The 18,211-nt window shown below is 40.0% G+C and overlaps 1 protein-coding gene across 5 annotated transcripts in view; it reads left to right on the top strand.

Annotated features, from left to right (window-relative positions):
- The window catches only part of psd3l (pleckstrin and Sec7 domain containing 3, like), a 164,653-nt gene that overhangs the window by 37,313 nt on the left and 109,129 nt on the right, over nt 1-18,211 (top strand). For 2 of the 5 annotated variants that reach the window (XM_036595148.1, XM_036595149.1), the window contains exon 1: nt 13,837-14,176. The exons of the other annotated variants lie outside the window; for them this stretch is intronic. In XM_036595148.1, the coding sequence (XP_036451041.1) occupies nt 14,160-14,176 (17 nt within the window). In that variant the 5' untranslated portion in view covers nt 13,837-14,159. Of the gene's footprint in view, nt 1-13,836; nt 14,177-18,211 lie in introns of those variants that run through there. 5 annotated transcript variants of the gene reach the window in all.

An 18,211-nucleotide genomic window follows, 5' to 3' on the forward strand; every position in this document is an offset into this window, starting at 1 on the left:
TAGCTTCCATTCCGTTCAAGAGACTTTCAGTTTTTGAATGACATCTGCAGGGACAATCCAAGTAATCCCAAACACATTCAGTGATGTTGAAGTCTGGACTCTGGGGTGGTCAGTACATCGTTCTGAGAACACCAACACATCCTTTCAGACTCACAGTGCTGAGTTGTCTTCTCACAGGATGGACCGAAACATTTGTGGATATCAGGTCTGGAGCAAGAGAGGAGCTTGATTTTTCTTAACTCTCAAAGATAAAAGCTTTAAGTGCTGTTTATCTGAGGGTGATAGTTTTGGTGGTCCACCAGATTTTGCTGATGGATGTATTTTCTCTTCTCTATATCTTTTAACATTTTATGAACATTTTTGCAAACTCCTGTTTTTTTCACTTATTTTCTGTTCCCTTCATAAAGCAAGTAAATGATCTTATATTGAGTCTCCTTGGAAATTTCTCCTGAAAAATGAATTGCTTGCACTTAATAGATGTTTTTACTGGAAATTAAAGAAATGAAGGGTGGTCTCTGATTTTGAGCAGTACAGTGTACCTAGTTCATTTTCATGTATTTGTAAAAGATATGATGTGTTAAACAAATACTAAATTCCTGATACATACTGCACAATGCCGAAATATCTAGGTGGTAATTATCAAATTCTATTTCATTATACTGTCCAAATGTATCACAGCATCAGATAATGTTTAATTTTTTGTTAATACAGTCAATGATTTCTCCTGGATACTGCTGCTCTATGATAAAAGAACTCCTAACATAGTAAATGTAACACAGCTTGTTTTGATTGTTTTGTTCTGTTACGAATTTTCTTTGCTTACAGAAGTATTGTAAACATTAACCTAGCAGGAAACAAATTTACAGAAAGGAAACTTACTATTTACGTAGCTCTCAGCAAATTTTGTCATGTGTCAGTGCTAGAGATGGCAGAGTAGTACGGCCCATACGGCCGGCTCCTAGTTTCAACTGTATTGTCCGTTTAGTGTTGTTTACCACAGCAGCTTTGAATACGTCCCACATTTACTGGCATGCGAGGCTTAAGGAAGTGAATTGAAGCCTATTTGTACCTGTGAATCAGAAGGCTAAAGCGTGCGTTCTCACCTGCGTGCTCATGAAACATAAACGTGGCTTAACTGCGGCTTAAATGCGGCGCTTTCCCTCATTGTCGGGTCATGTGAGCCGAGGAGCGGAGCCACTGTGTTATTTATAGCTCCAGCAGAGCAGCAGCAGACTGCACAGGCTGCACCCAGGCAGGCTCCTGACCGCTTCCCTACAGCGTGTCGGACGTAAATAAAGCCCCCGCTGACATCACTGCCTCCTGGCCAGCACAATTCACTCCATTCACTCCTCCAGTAACACCCCCCCCCTTTTTTCTTTCTCTTTTTTCTTTCTGCCTCTCTTCCGTAAGGAGGGGCTGTGCGGCCCAGCCCCCCTCTCTCTCTCCGTCCGGCCCGCAGATGGAGTGTGAGGCAGGAGGTGCGGCGCCCGTCCAGCCGGATCGGGCTGAGGTGTCCGAGGCACCGTCCTGATGAACGAAGCAGAAAAAAAATCACGGCTACCTGCGTGTCAGTGGCCGCTCCGTCGCTTTCATGTAGGTCAGAGCAAGGCGCTGAGGGAGCGATCACATGGCGCATGGAGTTTATTAGCGGGGGACTTTACCTTCACCTCCTCTCTCTCCTCCACTTCCTCCTGCTTTGCTCCTCCTGCTCCTTCAGCAGCAGTTGATTGACCCCATCATGGGCTCCTTCGTATCCGGCTGTTTCGCCCAGCCCAGCCCGTCCGGAGCTGGACGCTCCTCCATCCCGTAAGTCATGACCTTTGCCTTTCATGACGTTAGTTGCCGTGACGCTGAGTGTTAGCGCACAGCAGCTGCTCCTGCTGTGCTTCCTCTCGTGTGAGACCGTGTGCTCACCGCAGTGACTCCTCAGAACTGTAGCTGGCAGCATCTCTCTCGCTCTCTCACTCTCTCTCACTCTCTTCTCTCTCTCTCCCTCTTTCTCTCTCTCTCTCTCTCTCTCTCTCTCTCTCTCTCCTCTCTCTCTCAATCTCCCTCTCTCTCCTTTCTCTTCTTGTTCTCTCTCTTTCTGTCTCTCCTCTGTGTCTCTCTCTCTCTCTCTCTCTCTCTCTCTCTCTCTCGCTCTCACTCTTTTCTCTCTCTCTCTCTCTCGCCCCTCTCCTTTCCTTCTCTCCTTGCTCTGTTTCTCTCTCCATTTCTCTCTCTCTCTCTCTCTCTCTCTCTCTCTCTCTCTCTTTTTCTCCTTTCTCTTTGTCTGTCTCTCTCTGTCTGGCTCTGGTCTCTCTCTCCTTTCACTCTTTCTTTCTTTCTCTGTCTCTCTCCTTGCTGTCTGTTTGCCTCTCTCTTTCTCTCTCCCCCCCTTTCCCTCTCTTCTCTTTTCCCTCTTCTCTCCCTCTCTCTCTCCTCTCTCTCTCTCCTCTCTCTCTCTCTCTCTCTCTCTCTCTCTCTCTCTCTCTCTCTCTCTTTCTCTCCTCTTTCTCTGTCTGTCTATCTCTCAGTGTCCTCTAAACCTGAAGGTTGAAGCTGTTCTTTGCTCCTGTATACCACTGTGTACCACCCATTTTCCCTTCCAGAAACTGGGTGGTTCTTAATCTAAAAGGCAGATTAGGATGCAGATATTAAACAAAAACAAGATGCCAGGCTTTCTGTCTACAAGAAAAATAGAAGCTACCAAAGAAGTTGTTCTTTACCAGCCAGCGGCCTGCATAATAATTTATCTTCTTATTCCGATCCAAGCCATGTGATTAATATGTGGTGTATTTCAGCCACAAAAACACTTTCAGCTCAACCAGATTAAGCAAACCTGCTCCCATACGCTTAGCTGAAGTTTGCATTTGCAGCACATCCTGTAGAAATGACAGAAAGCTCCATGTGGCAAACAAGAAGTCCTCCTGCAGATGACATCAGAGAAAATGGGCCTCCAGAGCACCGTGTACATCAGTATTTGTCAGTACACCAGGGGAGAGAGCATCCGTCATATTTGCTGAAGATTGATCGTTTACTGTGCCATGTGGCAGAGTAATTTCATTCCTCATCATCTGAAATTGATGGCAGTAAATTGCCTGCCTCAGTCCTCCCTCTAACATGCAAATCCCCTGCTTCAGCGAGCAACCCAGGAGTTTTGAAGCTTTCAAACAGCATAAATGAACTCCTGAATTCATTATTCTGTTCTTCATGGTGTTGTATGACACTTTACAATGTCGCAATTTTAGTATATATTTAAAAGGAGAGAGAACAAGACCAATAAAATAAATAAGGAGTGATTCTGAAATTTCACAAAATGTGGTTTTTACACCACAATATATTTCCCATATAGAAATACCAACATTAAATGCAGTATTACATTTTTATGACATCAGTTATATGACAGACTGAAAATTTTGTGGCTGATACCAATACTGATTTTAAGGGGCTAAAATTCTAAAAAGCAATATTATTGGTCAGTATAGCTTTTCAAATGAATATTTTAATTTATACTCCAGTAGTTTTGGTTGACAGTGCTTTACAGACAGCAGGCTTAAATTAAAGTTAAATTAAATTAAATTGAATAATATAAGTATTGCAGCTTATGTGGAGTTTCCCAGAATTCTGTATGGTTTTGGTTCCTGCTTATTTTTCATTAGCTCTCCTCATAAATAGTTCTATTGTGACATGTCATTTTTTGTAAATATTAAGTTTGGATACACTTTATATGTTTTTGTTATCATAAGCATTATGGTGTTTTGTTTTTAAATTCACCAGTTCAGCCTGTATTGCTGTCATATAGTTTTACAGGTTATACATTGGATACGTTGGGCTTACGTTGTGTTTCTCAGTATTATAACCTTCTAAGATTGCCTGTTGTCAACAGATGGCGAGTTCGAATCCCAGCGATGCCTTGAGCTCAAAAAAGTAGCCAATTGTCGATGTGGCAGTATTTTTGCCAATAACGGTAAATCTGCAGCTTTTCGATATTTGTCGATGTTATTGACCAACCAATGTTTTGGACTAACCCTAATCATAGTAATGGCAGTGAGAAAAATGTTAACACTGAGTTCCATATACACGCTTTAATTAATACCTCAGTAGGCCTGTCATAATTATTACATAATTGGCTGTTCACAATTACCAACTGCTGACTGATATCGCTGGTGTCAGCACAGAACTTCATATCTTTAGGAAAGTAACTGTACAGGAAAGGAAAAACATTCCTAACTTTCAATATAAGTTAATCTAACAAGTTTTTGTTCTGAGTTTTATTAGATAAATTTTATTGATCTGTTCGTCATGTAAATTTTGACCATGCTACCTGTAGCTGGCTGGCATTTTCAAATGTTAACTAATGAAAAACAACATAAATGGAGGTACGGGAGCTTTCTGAGTGCTTTTGCGTGAAAACATTCTATCACTGTGTGAAATAAGCACCATGCTGCCTTTATTGTTGGATGCACTGAGGTAGTTCCTGAGTGAACATGTGCAGAGTAATCGCTAAGTATTTATTGATTTCTTCAAGGTGCAGTACAAGGCGACTGATGGGTAAAGTACACTGCTGTTCATATGTTTGCTTGCTCAAAACAGTACAAACAATAAAATCTACAAACCTTCGGCTTCATGTTCTCCATATCAAATTAATTCACAAAAAATTGTGTCGTAGCAGGAGAAGAGTAGATTAAAAGGGAGAAATAGCTGCTTGTTTGAATGAGTTTAAAGGGTTAATCTCTCAGGCATGACCTCAGTAAGGACCTTTGTTGAATACATATTTGATAAATCGCATCTCTTACAGATTTAAAACGATAAATAACCCGATCTGCTACTGCATAAGAAACAACGTCATCAGCCCCCTTGTTGTCTTGCCTTATTTATTACACGTTACTCCTGCATGGCTAGACAGCGCGCAGTAAACAGTGTGTGTTTACGTGTGTGTACCAGGTGGCACGCTGATGTGTGCTGATGTCATGTGACGGAGACCTGCCTGTCGGGTCCCGTGGCCTCTCTGCTTGTGCTGAGAATGCTGTCACTTCCTGGCCCTTGAGAGTAGATCCTGGGCCGCTCTCAACCCCCATCAGTGCCAGAGGTGTGACTCAGCACAGCCGGCCAACTGCCAGACGACCGCCTGCCTGCCTCAGTCTGCTGCCCCGCCATGCCTGCTGGCTTTCTGAGCTCACTCATTAAATACCCCCTATGATGGAACTGAATTTTCCTTGCTTCTTAGAAATGACATTGATGTGCTGTGTAAACACAGTTTTCACATTTTTTTCTTACCATTTTAAAGCATATTTTTTACTCCCCAGTCCACACAGCCCATATGTCATCGCCGTTGGGAACAAAAGCTCCAAAATGTTAACTTTTTTTTTTAATATTCTTTTTTGGATTTTTAACCCAGTTGTCAGACCAATTTAGTCGTCGCCAATTCCACCCGCTAGTTAGGACTCCCCCAATCACACGATACTATCAATGCTAGGAGGGCGAAGGCTAACACAGGCTTCCTCCAAGACCTGTGAAGCGCCACCACATCTTTTCGAATTGCCGCTCATGCAATGTCATTGGACTGCTGATCGTGCTCGGAGGGTAGCGCCAACCGCCAGATCTGTTACGTCATCTTTAATGCTAACGTGATAGAAATATAGGAATAAATATAAACACAGATGATCCTCATTATTGGGATGCTTGAATGCTTGTGTGCCGAAAGAATAGATAGAAACCTGAAGCTGCTTTGTTTACACTGAGAACCAAAATCATAAAGTGAGTGCTATTACTAAGCAATATTTTACGTAGAAATGTATTCATTTGCTTAAGTGTAACAAAAAAAACACTATGATAATGCTCATTTGTGCTAGTGACCATGATATGTTAGTGCTAGTGTAGTTAGCTTAATGCTATATGGGATTTTAATGTCACCTCTAGTGTAAATACAGACATTTTAAGCTTGTAACAGTCATGCAGGTAACATATTCCTTACTTTGTAAGTTACAACGTTACATTATGACATGTGAAGGCATAAACTTGAAAACTTTTATTATCAGAGCTTTAGGCTGTTAGCCGGTTAGTTTTGTGCTGACCTCCTCAGCCTACTCTAGTACGAGCAGAATATATGTAGTTATAAATAGAAAATAAAGTGTAAGCCTGCAGCGTCCAAGTAAGTGTGCCTACTTTTAAAATGAACTTCAAAAGAAACTTCCAATTTCCTTTTCAAATTGGATATTTAAACTATAATCTCAAAATATGGTGATCACATGAAAAATAAGCTCCACAAGAAGTGTTGTTCCTGCAGACAGCCTGTAGCACAGTTACTGGAGTGGAAGATGAAATCAGAAAAGCAGCCTGATTTTTATGCTCGCTGTGTTTCTTCTATATAAAGAGGAGTAAATTTATATATGGTCATGATAATGGAAACAGATGGTTCCTGAAGCCATTTGCTGCTCTCAAAATGACCAGGGGTTTGTGGTGAGGTGAATTCTCAGTTTGAATGATAAGACAAGGAAGTGGTTTTTAGTTTATGGTGTGGTTTGCTAGATATAACGCATTAGCTTTGCTATTTGAGTGACTATGTTCTAAAGTAGGAACATTTTGTGTGGGTGTGTGTGAGTGTGTGTGCAGCTAGAGGTCAGTAATGAGCAGACAGAGGGAGGGTGAAGCAGCAGCTGTTTACACACTGCGAGACAAGGGGGTGGATATCCTGCCCAACCCTACAGAATACTGAGAAACATCTCTGCTTCTTCAGACAGGCTCTGACAATCCAGCCTGCTGAAGATTTTTACGTTGATAGTAGAGGAAGAGCAATAAATATAGATAAATATAACTAATTACATGTACTACACATACTTATACACAGTGCAAAGACATCGGTGCACTGATCAATGTCACAAAGTGCAAACATGACAAAATGCTTATTCTCAATTTCAGGCTTTCCTCAACTATGAAGAAACCAAAAGGATTCTGACAAAAAAAATAAAGCAATTACATAATGTTTTGTCTCAGTCTCCCCTTCTGAATAGGCCTGGGCGATAGGGTGATCGGATATTGACAAAGACTAACAAGCCAATGACAGTGCTTCAGAGGTGATTATCGCCATATTGGGAAAAAGAACTTATAGAGAACTAGAAAAGATGAATAAAATTTTAATTATTTAAACAGCTTACTAAATATTATTAAGTTATATGTACATTTCAATTTATTCAATTATTTTTTCCTGTTAAAAACAAAGAATTTTTACAGAGAATTAATAAGCTGTTAAGCTATGGTAGATTCCCCACTGTCTCTGCTGGGGATTTCCTGGAGTGTAAGTCTGAGGAAAATTCTCAGCATTTTCTGAACAGCTGTGTCCTGATACTTGAGATGCGTTGTAGAATTATGAAAATATAATACTTAATGGTTTCCCACAAGCATCTGTAGCTGAATTCCAGAGTGCCTTCAGTATAACAACAGAAAACATGTGGCTTTGTAACTCGCTTATTTGGACGTGACTTTGTAATTTACACTTTTACTTGAGCACGTGTAGCAGTCTGATGTTTCTCCAGCAGGTGGAGCTATTAGCACACAAGTCGCTTTTTCATACATCATTTAAAGAGATGAAACAGCCATAAACCCACATCAATGTAGTCAATAATCTTGAATTTTAATAAGAAAATGTGCTAATTGTTTCAGAAATCACCCTGGCCTTGTTCTGAGACATTTCTTTAAAACCTGCCTTTGTTAATCTCCATAATTTCAATAGTGAAGATCTCTAACTGTCAAAAAGCTTTTGTGCTGTTGTGAATGAATAAGCTGAAGTTCTTCTCTCTCCATGTTCAGTGAATAAAAGCCGCACATCGCTGTCCAGTGTAGTGAAGTAGTAATTGTTCAAATGATAAATCATTTTACTGATTTATTTTTAAAATGTGCATTACACGTTCAATATTGAAAAAAGAAAGGATAATTATGGCTATAATTTGGATGCCCAGGCCTAATCCACAGTGTCCTGAAAATGGATTCACTGCGGATCTCAGTGTGGAGTGTGAGCTGGAGTTGTGAGGGCATTGCTGAGTCATCGGGCTGACAGCTGATGCCGTGCTGCAGGGGCCTGCGTCGGGGCTGCTGGAGCTGGGAGTAATCAGCACGTCCCATGTTTATCTCCTGACCCGAGCCTGATCCCGCAGGCAAGGAGGAGAGCAGTTCACCAAGCAGTACCAGGGAGTGTGTGCGTGTGTGCTTTTGTTCATTTTCAGAATTCAGAATCTGGCTTCAGTGGCCAAACAGGTATATATAGTGCTGTGTAAACTCTCTTCTTTTATTTAGTTAGTCACAATGGCTGTTAAATACAAGATGTTTTATTTTTCAGTGAGAGAAAAAAATAAAACATATTTAACAGAAAATTATACTCATGCTCCATCAGCTAAATGTTATATCAAAACTCGGTATTTAGTGTGTCCACACTTTGCGTTTATTACAGCTTCTCTTCTTTTCAGTAGGCTTGCTTTCAGTTTTTCAAAGAAATCTGCAGGGATATTTATCCACACCTCCAAAGTTCAGTCATAGAAGTTGGTTGCATTTTCCGCCTCTCACAACTCGAGTAACTCCATTCTTCTTTTACGTGTAATTCGTTTTCTCAGTAACAGCTTCTTGACAGCTGTAGTCATATTCAGTCATATTCATATTTAGGCGCCCCTGTTTAAATGACATTTTTTTGTAGATATTTAAGTTAAAATAAGTGCACGTCCTCTACAGGAAACAAACAAAAGCACATTTTAATGCACAATAACTTTTTTACTTGCTGAATTTAACACATTGGGAAAATGTGTCAAAGGTTATGGCACATTTTATATTCTACGTTTTTTTTTTTTTCTTTCAGTATGTCAAACTATGTCAAGCAAATAGAGATTGGGAATCATTCACCAACCGATCTTAGGATTTCTTCTTACAACCCACTTACGCAGTTTTCATGAAGATTCTGACGTTCACCAATGTTTTCTTATTTGAGATTTGTTCTTAGGTAAGAACAGACACAAACTCAAGAGCACAAAGGTGCAAACTATTCTGCGGTTTAAGGACACGTCATGAATCTGACGTAGACTTTTTTATAACCTTTCTCAAGATCAAATTTAAGAGAAAACTTAGGTGAAAATATTGGTGAAGGAGGCCCACTGTGCACTAAAATGTGCAGAAAAATTCAGTATTTCAGTTGCCTTGGAGAGGATGTGTTAACTTATTTTCACTTAGAAAATCACAAAAACATGTGAAGTGACCAGGGATGTTCAAACCTTTCCATATGACTGCACATCCTTTCAGACCGATAGTGTTGAGTTGTCTTCATACAGTGGAAGGATAACAGAAACACCTGTGGGTTTTTTCAGATCTGAAGCAAGAGTGGAGCCTGATTTTCTCTGAGAGTGCTGTTTATCCGATGGCGACAGGTCCCATTTCCTCTGTACCTTTCAATCATTTTTTGAACTCGAGTGTTGGAAACTTCTGCTGATTTACTTATTTTCCTTTGACTTTCTCCTTTCTTATACAAGTGGATTATTTTATATTTAATCTCCTCTCCTGAAAAATGTATAATGTGTACTTAATGTCTGTTTTGACTAGAAATTAAGTAAGTGAATGGTGGTCTCTGACTTTTGCATGGACCTGCATGTATGTTAGATATTGTTAGGGTTAGACATAGAAAGGTTTTATTACAAATAGATAGTTACATATAGTAGATTAATAGAATACATGTGGTATGCATGTATTTTTATATGTGTGGTAACATATCTATGACCCCATGTACTGACAGGAACAAAAACAAAACTGAATGTGTATCTCTTTGGAGCTTCTCTCCCCCCTTCTCCTTAGCTAGCCCCCAGAGTGTGCTCCTTTGGCTGACGGAGTGGGCTGTAATGTGGGTCTGAGTCATTGCTCTGCAGACTCCCACTCCCCCTCAAGGCCGACTGCTTCACGGCCAGCACTTCACCTCATGATGAATGACCATTAAAGACAAAACAGGTCTAGTTATCCTTGAGGAGCAAAAAGACCCAGGCACAAGGCGTGCTCAGCCTTTTGTGTTTCAGCAGGGATTTCTATAATGTGCCACAAAGCGCTGCCAGAGCTTGGCTAGTGGAACTGTTATGGTAGCACATGTAGGTCCAAGCAGTGAGACGTTGTTGTTTTCTGGTGCTATTTATCTTTCTGTGTCCAGACTCTATAGGCTCAGTACTGTTTCAGTCCTGAAACTGAGACAGGGATGTGGAGGAGCGGCGAATGGATGGGGGGGCTAACACGTCAGCACTGTTAATAAGCACCAAAAACAATCATGTTAGCGCACTTTAATGTTATAGTCATGCCACTTCCTGTTACATAAAGAAAGTTTATGCAAAGTTTGTGGTTGAAGTTATTGCATAAGTGTGTTATAATAAGCTGCAAGTTTGGACATGGTATTTCAAAAACAAGAGGTGCTAGTTACTTTACATGAGTTCTTAGTTATTAGCCGCTAATTACTGCACACTTGAATACTGCCTGCACTTACATCCTGCTTCGGCTGTATGTTTAGCTCTGTTTTAGTTGATGAGGAAGCATGTTATTTTAGGGAACTCTGTGACAAGTGTGGTGCCTTACCGCATAGGCCTACAACGCCATGCTAACACCACTGATATTGCTTATTTGTTCTGAGTAAAAGATCAGTTATTTTTTCCAAGCCCCAGAAATTGACTGCAAGTAGTGAATGTTAATATTGTAAAGATTATGTCTCATTTATTCATTTTTAATTTTGAGAAGTTTTTTTGAAATAAAGGTCAATTCTGCTGACCTTTAATTTGGAAACAGCTACCCTGGGTAATGACCTAAACTTATTCAAGAATTTTCACTCAAAACAGGCATGAAGTTCAAGTTATTCATTTTTCAGGAGATATTTTTGAGATGATTAGATAGAAGATGCTTTTATAAGTAAGAAAAAAAAGTTAAAAAAAGGAAAACTGGGGTTCCAAAAAAGATTTAAAAAATGGGACTCCTTGCAGCCATGCAAGACCTGGTAGACCACCAAAACTGTCACCATCACGTAAATAGCATTTTCGTTTTTTTTCACTTTATGACATACTTTAAGAACACCAGCTCTCCTTTACACTGTGTGAAAGTTTCATGATGAATGGACCAAAAGAAATGTTCCAACATTGCTTGTACTTAAATATTTACACATTATCTTACATTGAAACATAAGGATATTCTTTCCTTCTCCTGGAAGGTTACCATTTTGGAGACCAGTATATATTTGAGTTTTCTTCCTTATGCTGAAAAGTGACTGACTTGTACTTAATGCCTGTTTTGACTGGAAATTAAATAAATGAAAGGTGGCCTCTGATATTTGCACAGTACTGTACAATAAAGGTATAAAGTTGCTTTGCATACTTAGCAGAGGTTTTCTCATATATTTGTCTGCACACTTCTTCGAATGCTGAAGTCATTTTAAGTCAGCAAGCTAGATGAATGATAATGAACTATTGCTTCCCCCAGAGTGATCCAACCCTAGATTAACAAGTCAGACACTACTGTATGCTCTTGGTGATGAATGTTAATCTGACTGGCAAAGCACAGATCAAGTCTTATTAATGGTTGGGAAACACAGAAAGAACACTTTAAAAATGAGGTGTTTCTCAAGTGGTTTCTAAAGAGAACGTACATGTTTGCTTTTTTAGCTGAAACATTGCAGTAACCTTATCAGATTAACAGGCAGTTCAGAGGAAGGGCCTCTTTCAGTCATTGCTGTGTCTAATGGAAGGTTAAGGACCAGAGAGAGCAGATTTGAGATGTCCTTTCACTTAGCACTGATTTAAAGTGCTGCCAAGCATAAGCCTGAATGTATTGATGGACTTTTTAAGTTGTTATCAAGATGCTTTTCCAGTAAAGAAGTAGATGTGAACTTGGCTGTGGAGTTTTAGGCAAATGTTCTTCAAATGTTCTTGTTGTGTTTTTTATAATCCAGCTGTTGGGCGTGACTGAGGTTGTTTCCTCAGTGCTGAGTCTAATTGGACCTCATTTGGCGAGGAGACACGTTGTTTTGCAGCTTTTACCACAAGCCCACATTGCGTTCCTTCCTGGTTTCACATACACTACACAGACTTCTGGCATGGAATGCAAATTTACTGTAATTAAAAAGATGATGCAAACAAGTAAAGGGAGCACCATTCAAAGCACCTCAGTCAATTCAGTGGTGTGGAAAAGTGGTTCAGTTTTTGGGCGTTTTATTTCAAGAACTGAAAGGCATCTGGACTTGGGTTAGGCCAGTGGCATGTCATACTGAAAGAATGACTTCCTTGTTTTGGTCACTTCCACTGAAAGAAGTGTCAGAGGACATGGACAAAATGAATGTCAATATTGAGCCAAAGAAGCAAAACCAGAACTATCCTGAGCGTAACCTAAATGAATTTCATTCTCACATTCTTTCAGGATGAGGTGGACCACTCTAAAGAGCTCCACCTTAAATGATCTCCCAGTCCATATGGAAATGATCATGTGCGATTATTGTTCATTTTTAGGACAAATATTGAGAAAAGATAACAGGAAATGAAGGACAAGCATGTTTCAACTTTGAGCTCAGTGTCATAATACTGCCTTTGTCTGATTGTGTTATACTATCACTTTAATCTCCAACATTTTGACAAGAACACTTTTATACAAAAAGAGCCCCTCATTTTGAGTGTGATCACAGAAGATTGTGGGCCATCCCTGCAAATGAATTCAATGCAATATTAATAAGTTTAGATGGTCAAAGTGACACGTCTTTCGTGCAGCTGGTTCATTTCCTCTGTGTAACTCAGTAGGTGTTTTGAATCTGAATATATAAGGTATATGTGACGTGTTGTCTTTTTTTATACACTGTGTAATCATTCAAGTATAATATTTAGCAGGAGCTTCCTAAAGTGTGTTTACAGGCCTCTGCTTAAGTGATTTTGCCTGAACATCACTAAACATGGCGGTCATGATAATTGGATTAAACTCAGTAAAAATGTATTGATTAAAATTTAACTTTTTCAAAAAGTTGGCAAGGATTAATTGGCAGTTTGCATGATGACAATGGATATTTTAAATTCACCTACTGGTCTTCCCTACAGTATGAGCACATAATACATACATTGCCGCATACACTACTGTGCAGAAGTCAGAGACCACCCTTGTTATTTATTGTCCACTCAGACCAGCCATTAAGTACAAATTAGGATACTTTTCCTCACCTCCAAAATTCAGTCTTAGAAGTTGGTTTCATTTTCTGATTCTCATGAGCCAAGTAATCCCAAATACATGTAGTGATGTTAAGATCTGAACTAGTTTGATTTGTGAATTTTCTTTCTTTTTTTTGAGCATCTATTTCATTTTTTCAGTAACGGCTTCAGATTTAACGATCTTTTAAAGATGAAAGCCTTAGGTATCTGATGGGGACAGCGTTGGTGGTCTATCGGGTCTTGCACAGTTGTTATGAGCCCCACTTTTTCTGTATTTTTTAGTCATTTTTTGAACTCCCCTTTTGGAAACTCCTGTTTTTTTTACTTATGCAAGTGGATTTTATATCTAATCTAAGAAATATCTCCATGAAAAATGAACTTCTACATAATGGCCATTTTGATTGGAGATTAAATACATGAAAGGTGGTCTTAGACTTTTGCACAGTTCTATATGTATATGTTTGGTTTGTTCTTGCTCAGTTAAGTCTATTTTTATAGATTTAGAAAGAACTAATCATCAAAACACTCAGTAGATTACTCAGTTAGTAGTGACTGTCCTTCATAGCATTTCTGTTAGACACATTGTGGGTGTGTAAGAGCTGGACGAACACTAAAATGTTCAGTGTGTGGTGTAGTCCAGGACCAGGGTTGGGAAACACAGACTTTAAGAGACTGCTGGACACTTCCCAAGGCCACTGTAAAGGGGGGAGAGTCATTCCTGGGAAATATTTAAGCATCTGCCTGGACACTCCCTTCAAGCCTCAAGAAAATACACTAGTGTGGTCTGTCTGTGGTGATGGAAGGGAAGCAGCATTTAAAGTCGCTGCACCTAAGATAAGAGATCTATAGAAACACATCCCTAAACGCTGCTTTCTCATCCTGCTGGGTTTCGCCTGGCCATCGAGCTCTGAGCTCACCACATTCTTCCTGTATGAACTCCTCAGCCACCGGTGTTGGACACACGTTCCTGTCAGTGTACGATTAAGAGGAGCCTTCATGGTGTTTAGGTCAAGGTGAGGAAAAGCTGCTTTCAGATCTTACAAGACTTTTTGCTTTGCTTTGTTTGTAGGAGGCTTTTTGAAAACTAAATGTTTGGCTCTGGATGAAATTACATTTTTTGCATGTGAAATGATGCCTAATGTCTTGGTATTACTTCAAAAAGGCACAAAATGTCAAGTTAAATGGGGCTACTGGACAGTCATTAAAGCAGAATTCAAAAGATTTTTCAAAATGTCAGTGTAAACAGATGTAAACAGTCATTCAGAGTGGTTTGATGTGAAACTCCATTCTAGAGTCTTGTTCTCAGTGGTGGTGATAGGAACCAGGCGTCTGAAGTGTGTATGGTTTTAAAGGCTACCCCACAGAAAATGATTACATGGAATGATTATGAATGTTTCCTGTTTTTAAAAATGTAAGTTTAAGGTGGAGAGGCACATGCAGACAAAATAGCACCCAACGAAAACTTTTTTTTCCAGATTTACCATTATTGACCAGAGGAGGATGGGTTCCCCTTCTGAGTCTTGGTTCCGCTCAAGGTTTCTTCCAGTCTCTTAGGGGGGTTTTCCTTGCCTCTGTCGCCACTGGCTTGCTCATGGGGGTTTGGACCCGGATTTCTTTTTGTAATGCTGATTTTTTTTTTTGTTTTGTAAAGCTGCTTTGTGACTACACCTGTTGTAAAAAGCGCTATATAAATAACTTTGCTTGCTTGCAATATTGCATACAAAAACACAGAAGACACGTGTACGTTCACTTATGGATAGTAACCAAATCGGCTCTGTCTGCGCTGTAAGCATCACGACCCCTGGTTCCCATCACCTCCACTGTAAGGCAAATCGGAGGCGGTATTTTCCTCTATAATGATGCATTTCACAGCAAACCTTTCTGCATGACTTGGTGTACATCTCAGGCATTGAATCATGCAGACATGTTTAAAATTCGGTTGGATTCTCCTTTAAGTCATTGTTAGAGCAGTCATTTCAGATGTTAGAGATCTCTTTTAGGAGAAAAAAAAGTCGAAGCACGAAAAACACTTCGAAGTGAAAGTTCAGCAGAGCTTCTGTTTTTTTTTACAGCTTCAGATTTTTACTTTTCATCCAGCTTTTCATCTTGAAGTCCAGCTAATGTGCTACACGCCCCGTAGATGAAGTTCGCGTGTTCGCTACGTTCACTTTCACATTTGGCTGCTGGATGGATGTTTGTGTGTTTAACGTTTTCTGAATCGTGCTGTTAGCATGTCTTTGTAGCCGAAGCGGCAGGTGGTGGGTCAGTGGCCTTTTGTGTAAAACAAGCCCACATTGAAGGGCTTGTGTCATGGCAGAGCCTCATCTGGGCTTGTTCAGGGAGTAACTGCAGGCAAGTCAAGCTCCGTTTATTCTCTTCCAATTCACACAACAACGAAGCTAAAGTCAGCTTCTTATTGCCCAGCTTATTGTTCGAGTTTTCTCGTTCTACCTTAAAAGAAGCAGCAGTTACTTTCTGGCGCTTCAGCCATTTAAGGTGGAACGGGAAACTTCGAACAAGAAGCGGGCGAATAGGAAGTCAACTTCAGCCTCGTCACTCCGCCTGTCTTTCTAGGTGCAGTGTTTTTTTTTGTTGGACTGGATGCAAGGCTTTGTGGGAAATGCCACCTCTTTTTCCGCAAAGGGATGAGCCGGTGTTGGATCCAAGAAAGTGGATTTTAGCGCGCTCGGTGTGAGTGATGGTATGGAGTGGTTTCCACATGCGCTCCAAATGCAGCTCTTTAGTCTGGACTTAGTGCTGGAAGGCCACATTGGTTGCAGTTGGGCTGCACGGCTACTAACTTAGTGCGGATCGCCGAGTTTTGCAGGTAAACAAAGCAACTTGTTGCTGCTCATGCAGCAGCAGCTGTGTGTGTGTGTTAGCCTGCACACCCTGCACTGCTGTTAGAGCTGTTGGTGATCGGTAAAGACGCGCTCGGTTCGCTTCTGTTCCCGAAACCTTTACGGGTAAAGATGAAGGGTCTTTCAGATTTCACGTGCTCGAGATTTCTCAGAGAAAAAGATATGAGTGAAGCACGATGAACGCTGAGATCTCCGCAGAAATTCCTCAGAACTGCAGAACTTTTTTTTCAGCTTCACTCACTGCATGCTTGACATTCCGCTCTTCACTTTTCTTTCAACTTTCTCTCCAACTTTAATTCCAGCGTTTGTGCTGCACGTAGCGTAGATAGACGAACGCTACGTTTACTATAGCGAGTGCTGGCAGCTGCTCGATCACTGTTCATGTGTGTCTTTAACGTTTTGCTCTCTGGGAAAGTTTCTGTTTAGAATTATGAAATGGTTCTTCAGACTGATGAAGAATGTGTTCTATATGGTTATGTTTAGAAGCTTTTTGAAAATGGTTCTACGTAGCACCAAAGAGGGTTCTTCTATTCGTGCAAGCTTGACATCATAACAATAGTAGGAGCCTCTTTGGTGCTACGTAGAACCATTTTCAAAAAGCTTCTGTATAGAACCGTATATAACCCATTATCTGGCCCAATGGTTCTTCAGACCCAAAGTCTGGAGAACAGTTTCACCATGCAAAGAACCATATAAGCATGAAATGGTTCTAAATAGAACTTATGGTTCTAAATAGAACCATTGCCTTTACTAAAGATCCCTTAAAAACCGTCCTTTTAAGTGTGTGGCCTTTTTGATCAGACATTTGTTTATGATTGCTATGCTTAAATCTGTCGTGTGGATTTTTGAGGCTCTGTGCTTTTGCATCGTGAATATTGTGAATATAACATTATAAAATACCTCTTTGATAAAGTATAGTATATTTTCGCTTCCTGTTGTGCTCCTGTAGCACTTACAGTAGTCTTACAGTAATGTGTAATAGTTTGTGGTGTGGATAATCTGTGATACTATGATACTACTATAGGAGTATATAGTAAACTGTCTCAATTAACTACGCTGTTCTTATAGAAATCTAGAATATTCCTAACCATCTTTCTTAGTGAGGGTTACCTCAGTACATCTAAAGCCTGTTTAATCATTGCAGGCATTAATTTTCTAATATTCACATAGCTTGCATGAAATGTTGCTCTCTGACTTGATCTGAGCTGTTAAAGTAGTTGTTCCTCTTTTTTATACTCATTTCAGTTGAACCACAGTAATAGTTTATTTAGTTTAAAATGGCAGGGTGTGTCCACTCCCTGGCTCACTCTATTGTAGTGTTCTATTTAAAATCACCGCTAACTCACTCTCCTGTGCCTGTACTGCACATTCACATCCAAAGTAAATGAAGAGCCGACGTTTCTTAAGGAAATGCAGAGGTATTTTAAGGGCAGCCTGAATGGTTCCTCTTTCAACCCTGTATTTATACTACATGCATGTTTTACTTCTCAACTTTAATTTATGGAGTCCTGTAAGAAATACTGAAAAAAATCAAGTCAACCTTTCCTTATTACATAATTTATAGCTGCTTTGAAACTTTGAAGCTTCAGACTCGTAGTTGGCCTGGTAGTCAAAATGTGAGAAATGTGGTTGCATTTTTTTTTAGTTACAGCTTAACAGTCTAAAATCAGGCCCAAACATTCGCTCACAAAGAGCGGTGGCAGACTTTGGAAGTTTAAGTCTCCCCAGCTGTTTCTTAGATGTGTTTGCATTAAGATGACCGCTGCCTCATTCTGCGATGCCAGTAGCCTCTATTTTTTTATCCATGGTTTTGCAATGTGCGGTAGGGCTCCGGTGATAGTTGATGTCACTTATGTTATCAATGCAAAACGGACTCATTATCAGTGACATGGCAGGGTTTTAGAGTAATTGGTTAAACTCTGAAGACCTGTCAGTGGGTCCGCACTTCCTCTCCTTACTCTCATAACTCCATACCTTACAAAGTATTTACTGAGGAATTATTAGTTTTTAGCAGCAGCAGTAGTAGTTTCGGAATATTAAGCCTTAGGATTAATAACTGAATGATAAACTATGAGTTTAAGGGCTTAATCAAAAATACAGTATACGGACTGGCTGGTTACTTAATCATTTGCTGCACCTCTAATCTTTAGTATGGTTGCATGTTCCAAGTGCTCTGACTTTCACTTA

The sequence above is a fragment of the Colossoma macropomum genome, unplaced genomic scaffold (assembly GCF_904425465.1).
Source record: "Colossoma macropomum unplaced genomic scaffold, Colossoma_macropomum, whole genome shotgun sequence".
Taxonomy (NCBI): Eukaryota; Metazoa; Chordata; class Actinopteri; order Characiformes; family Serrasalmidae; genus Colossoma; species Colossoma macropomum.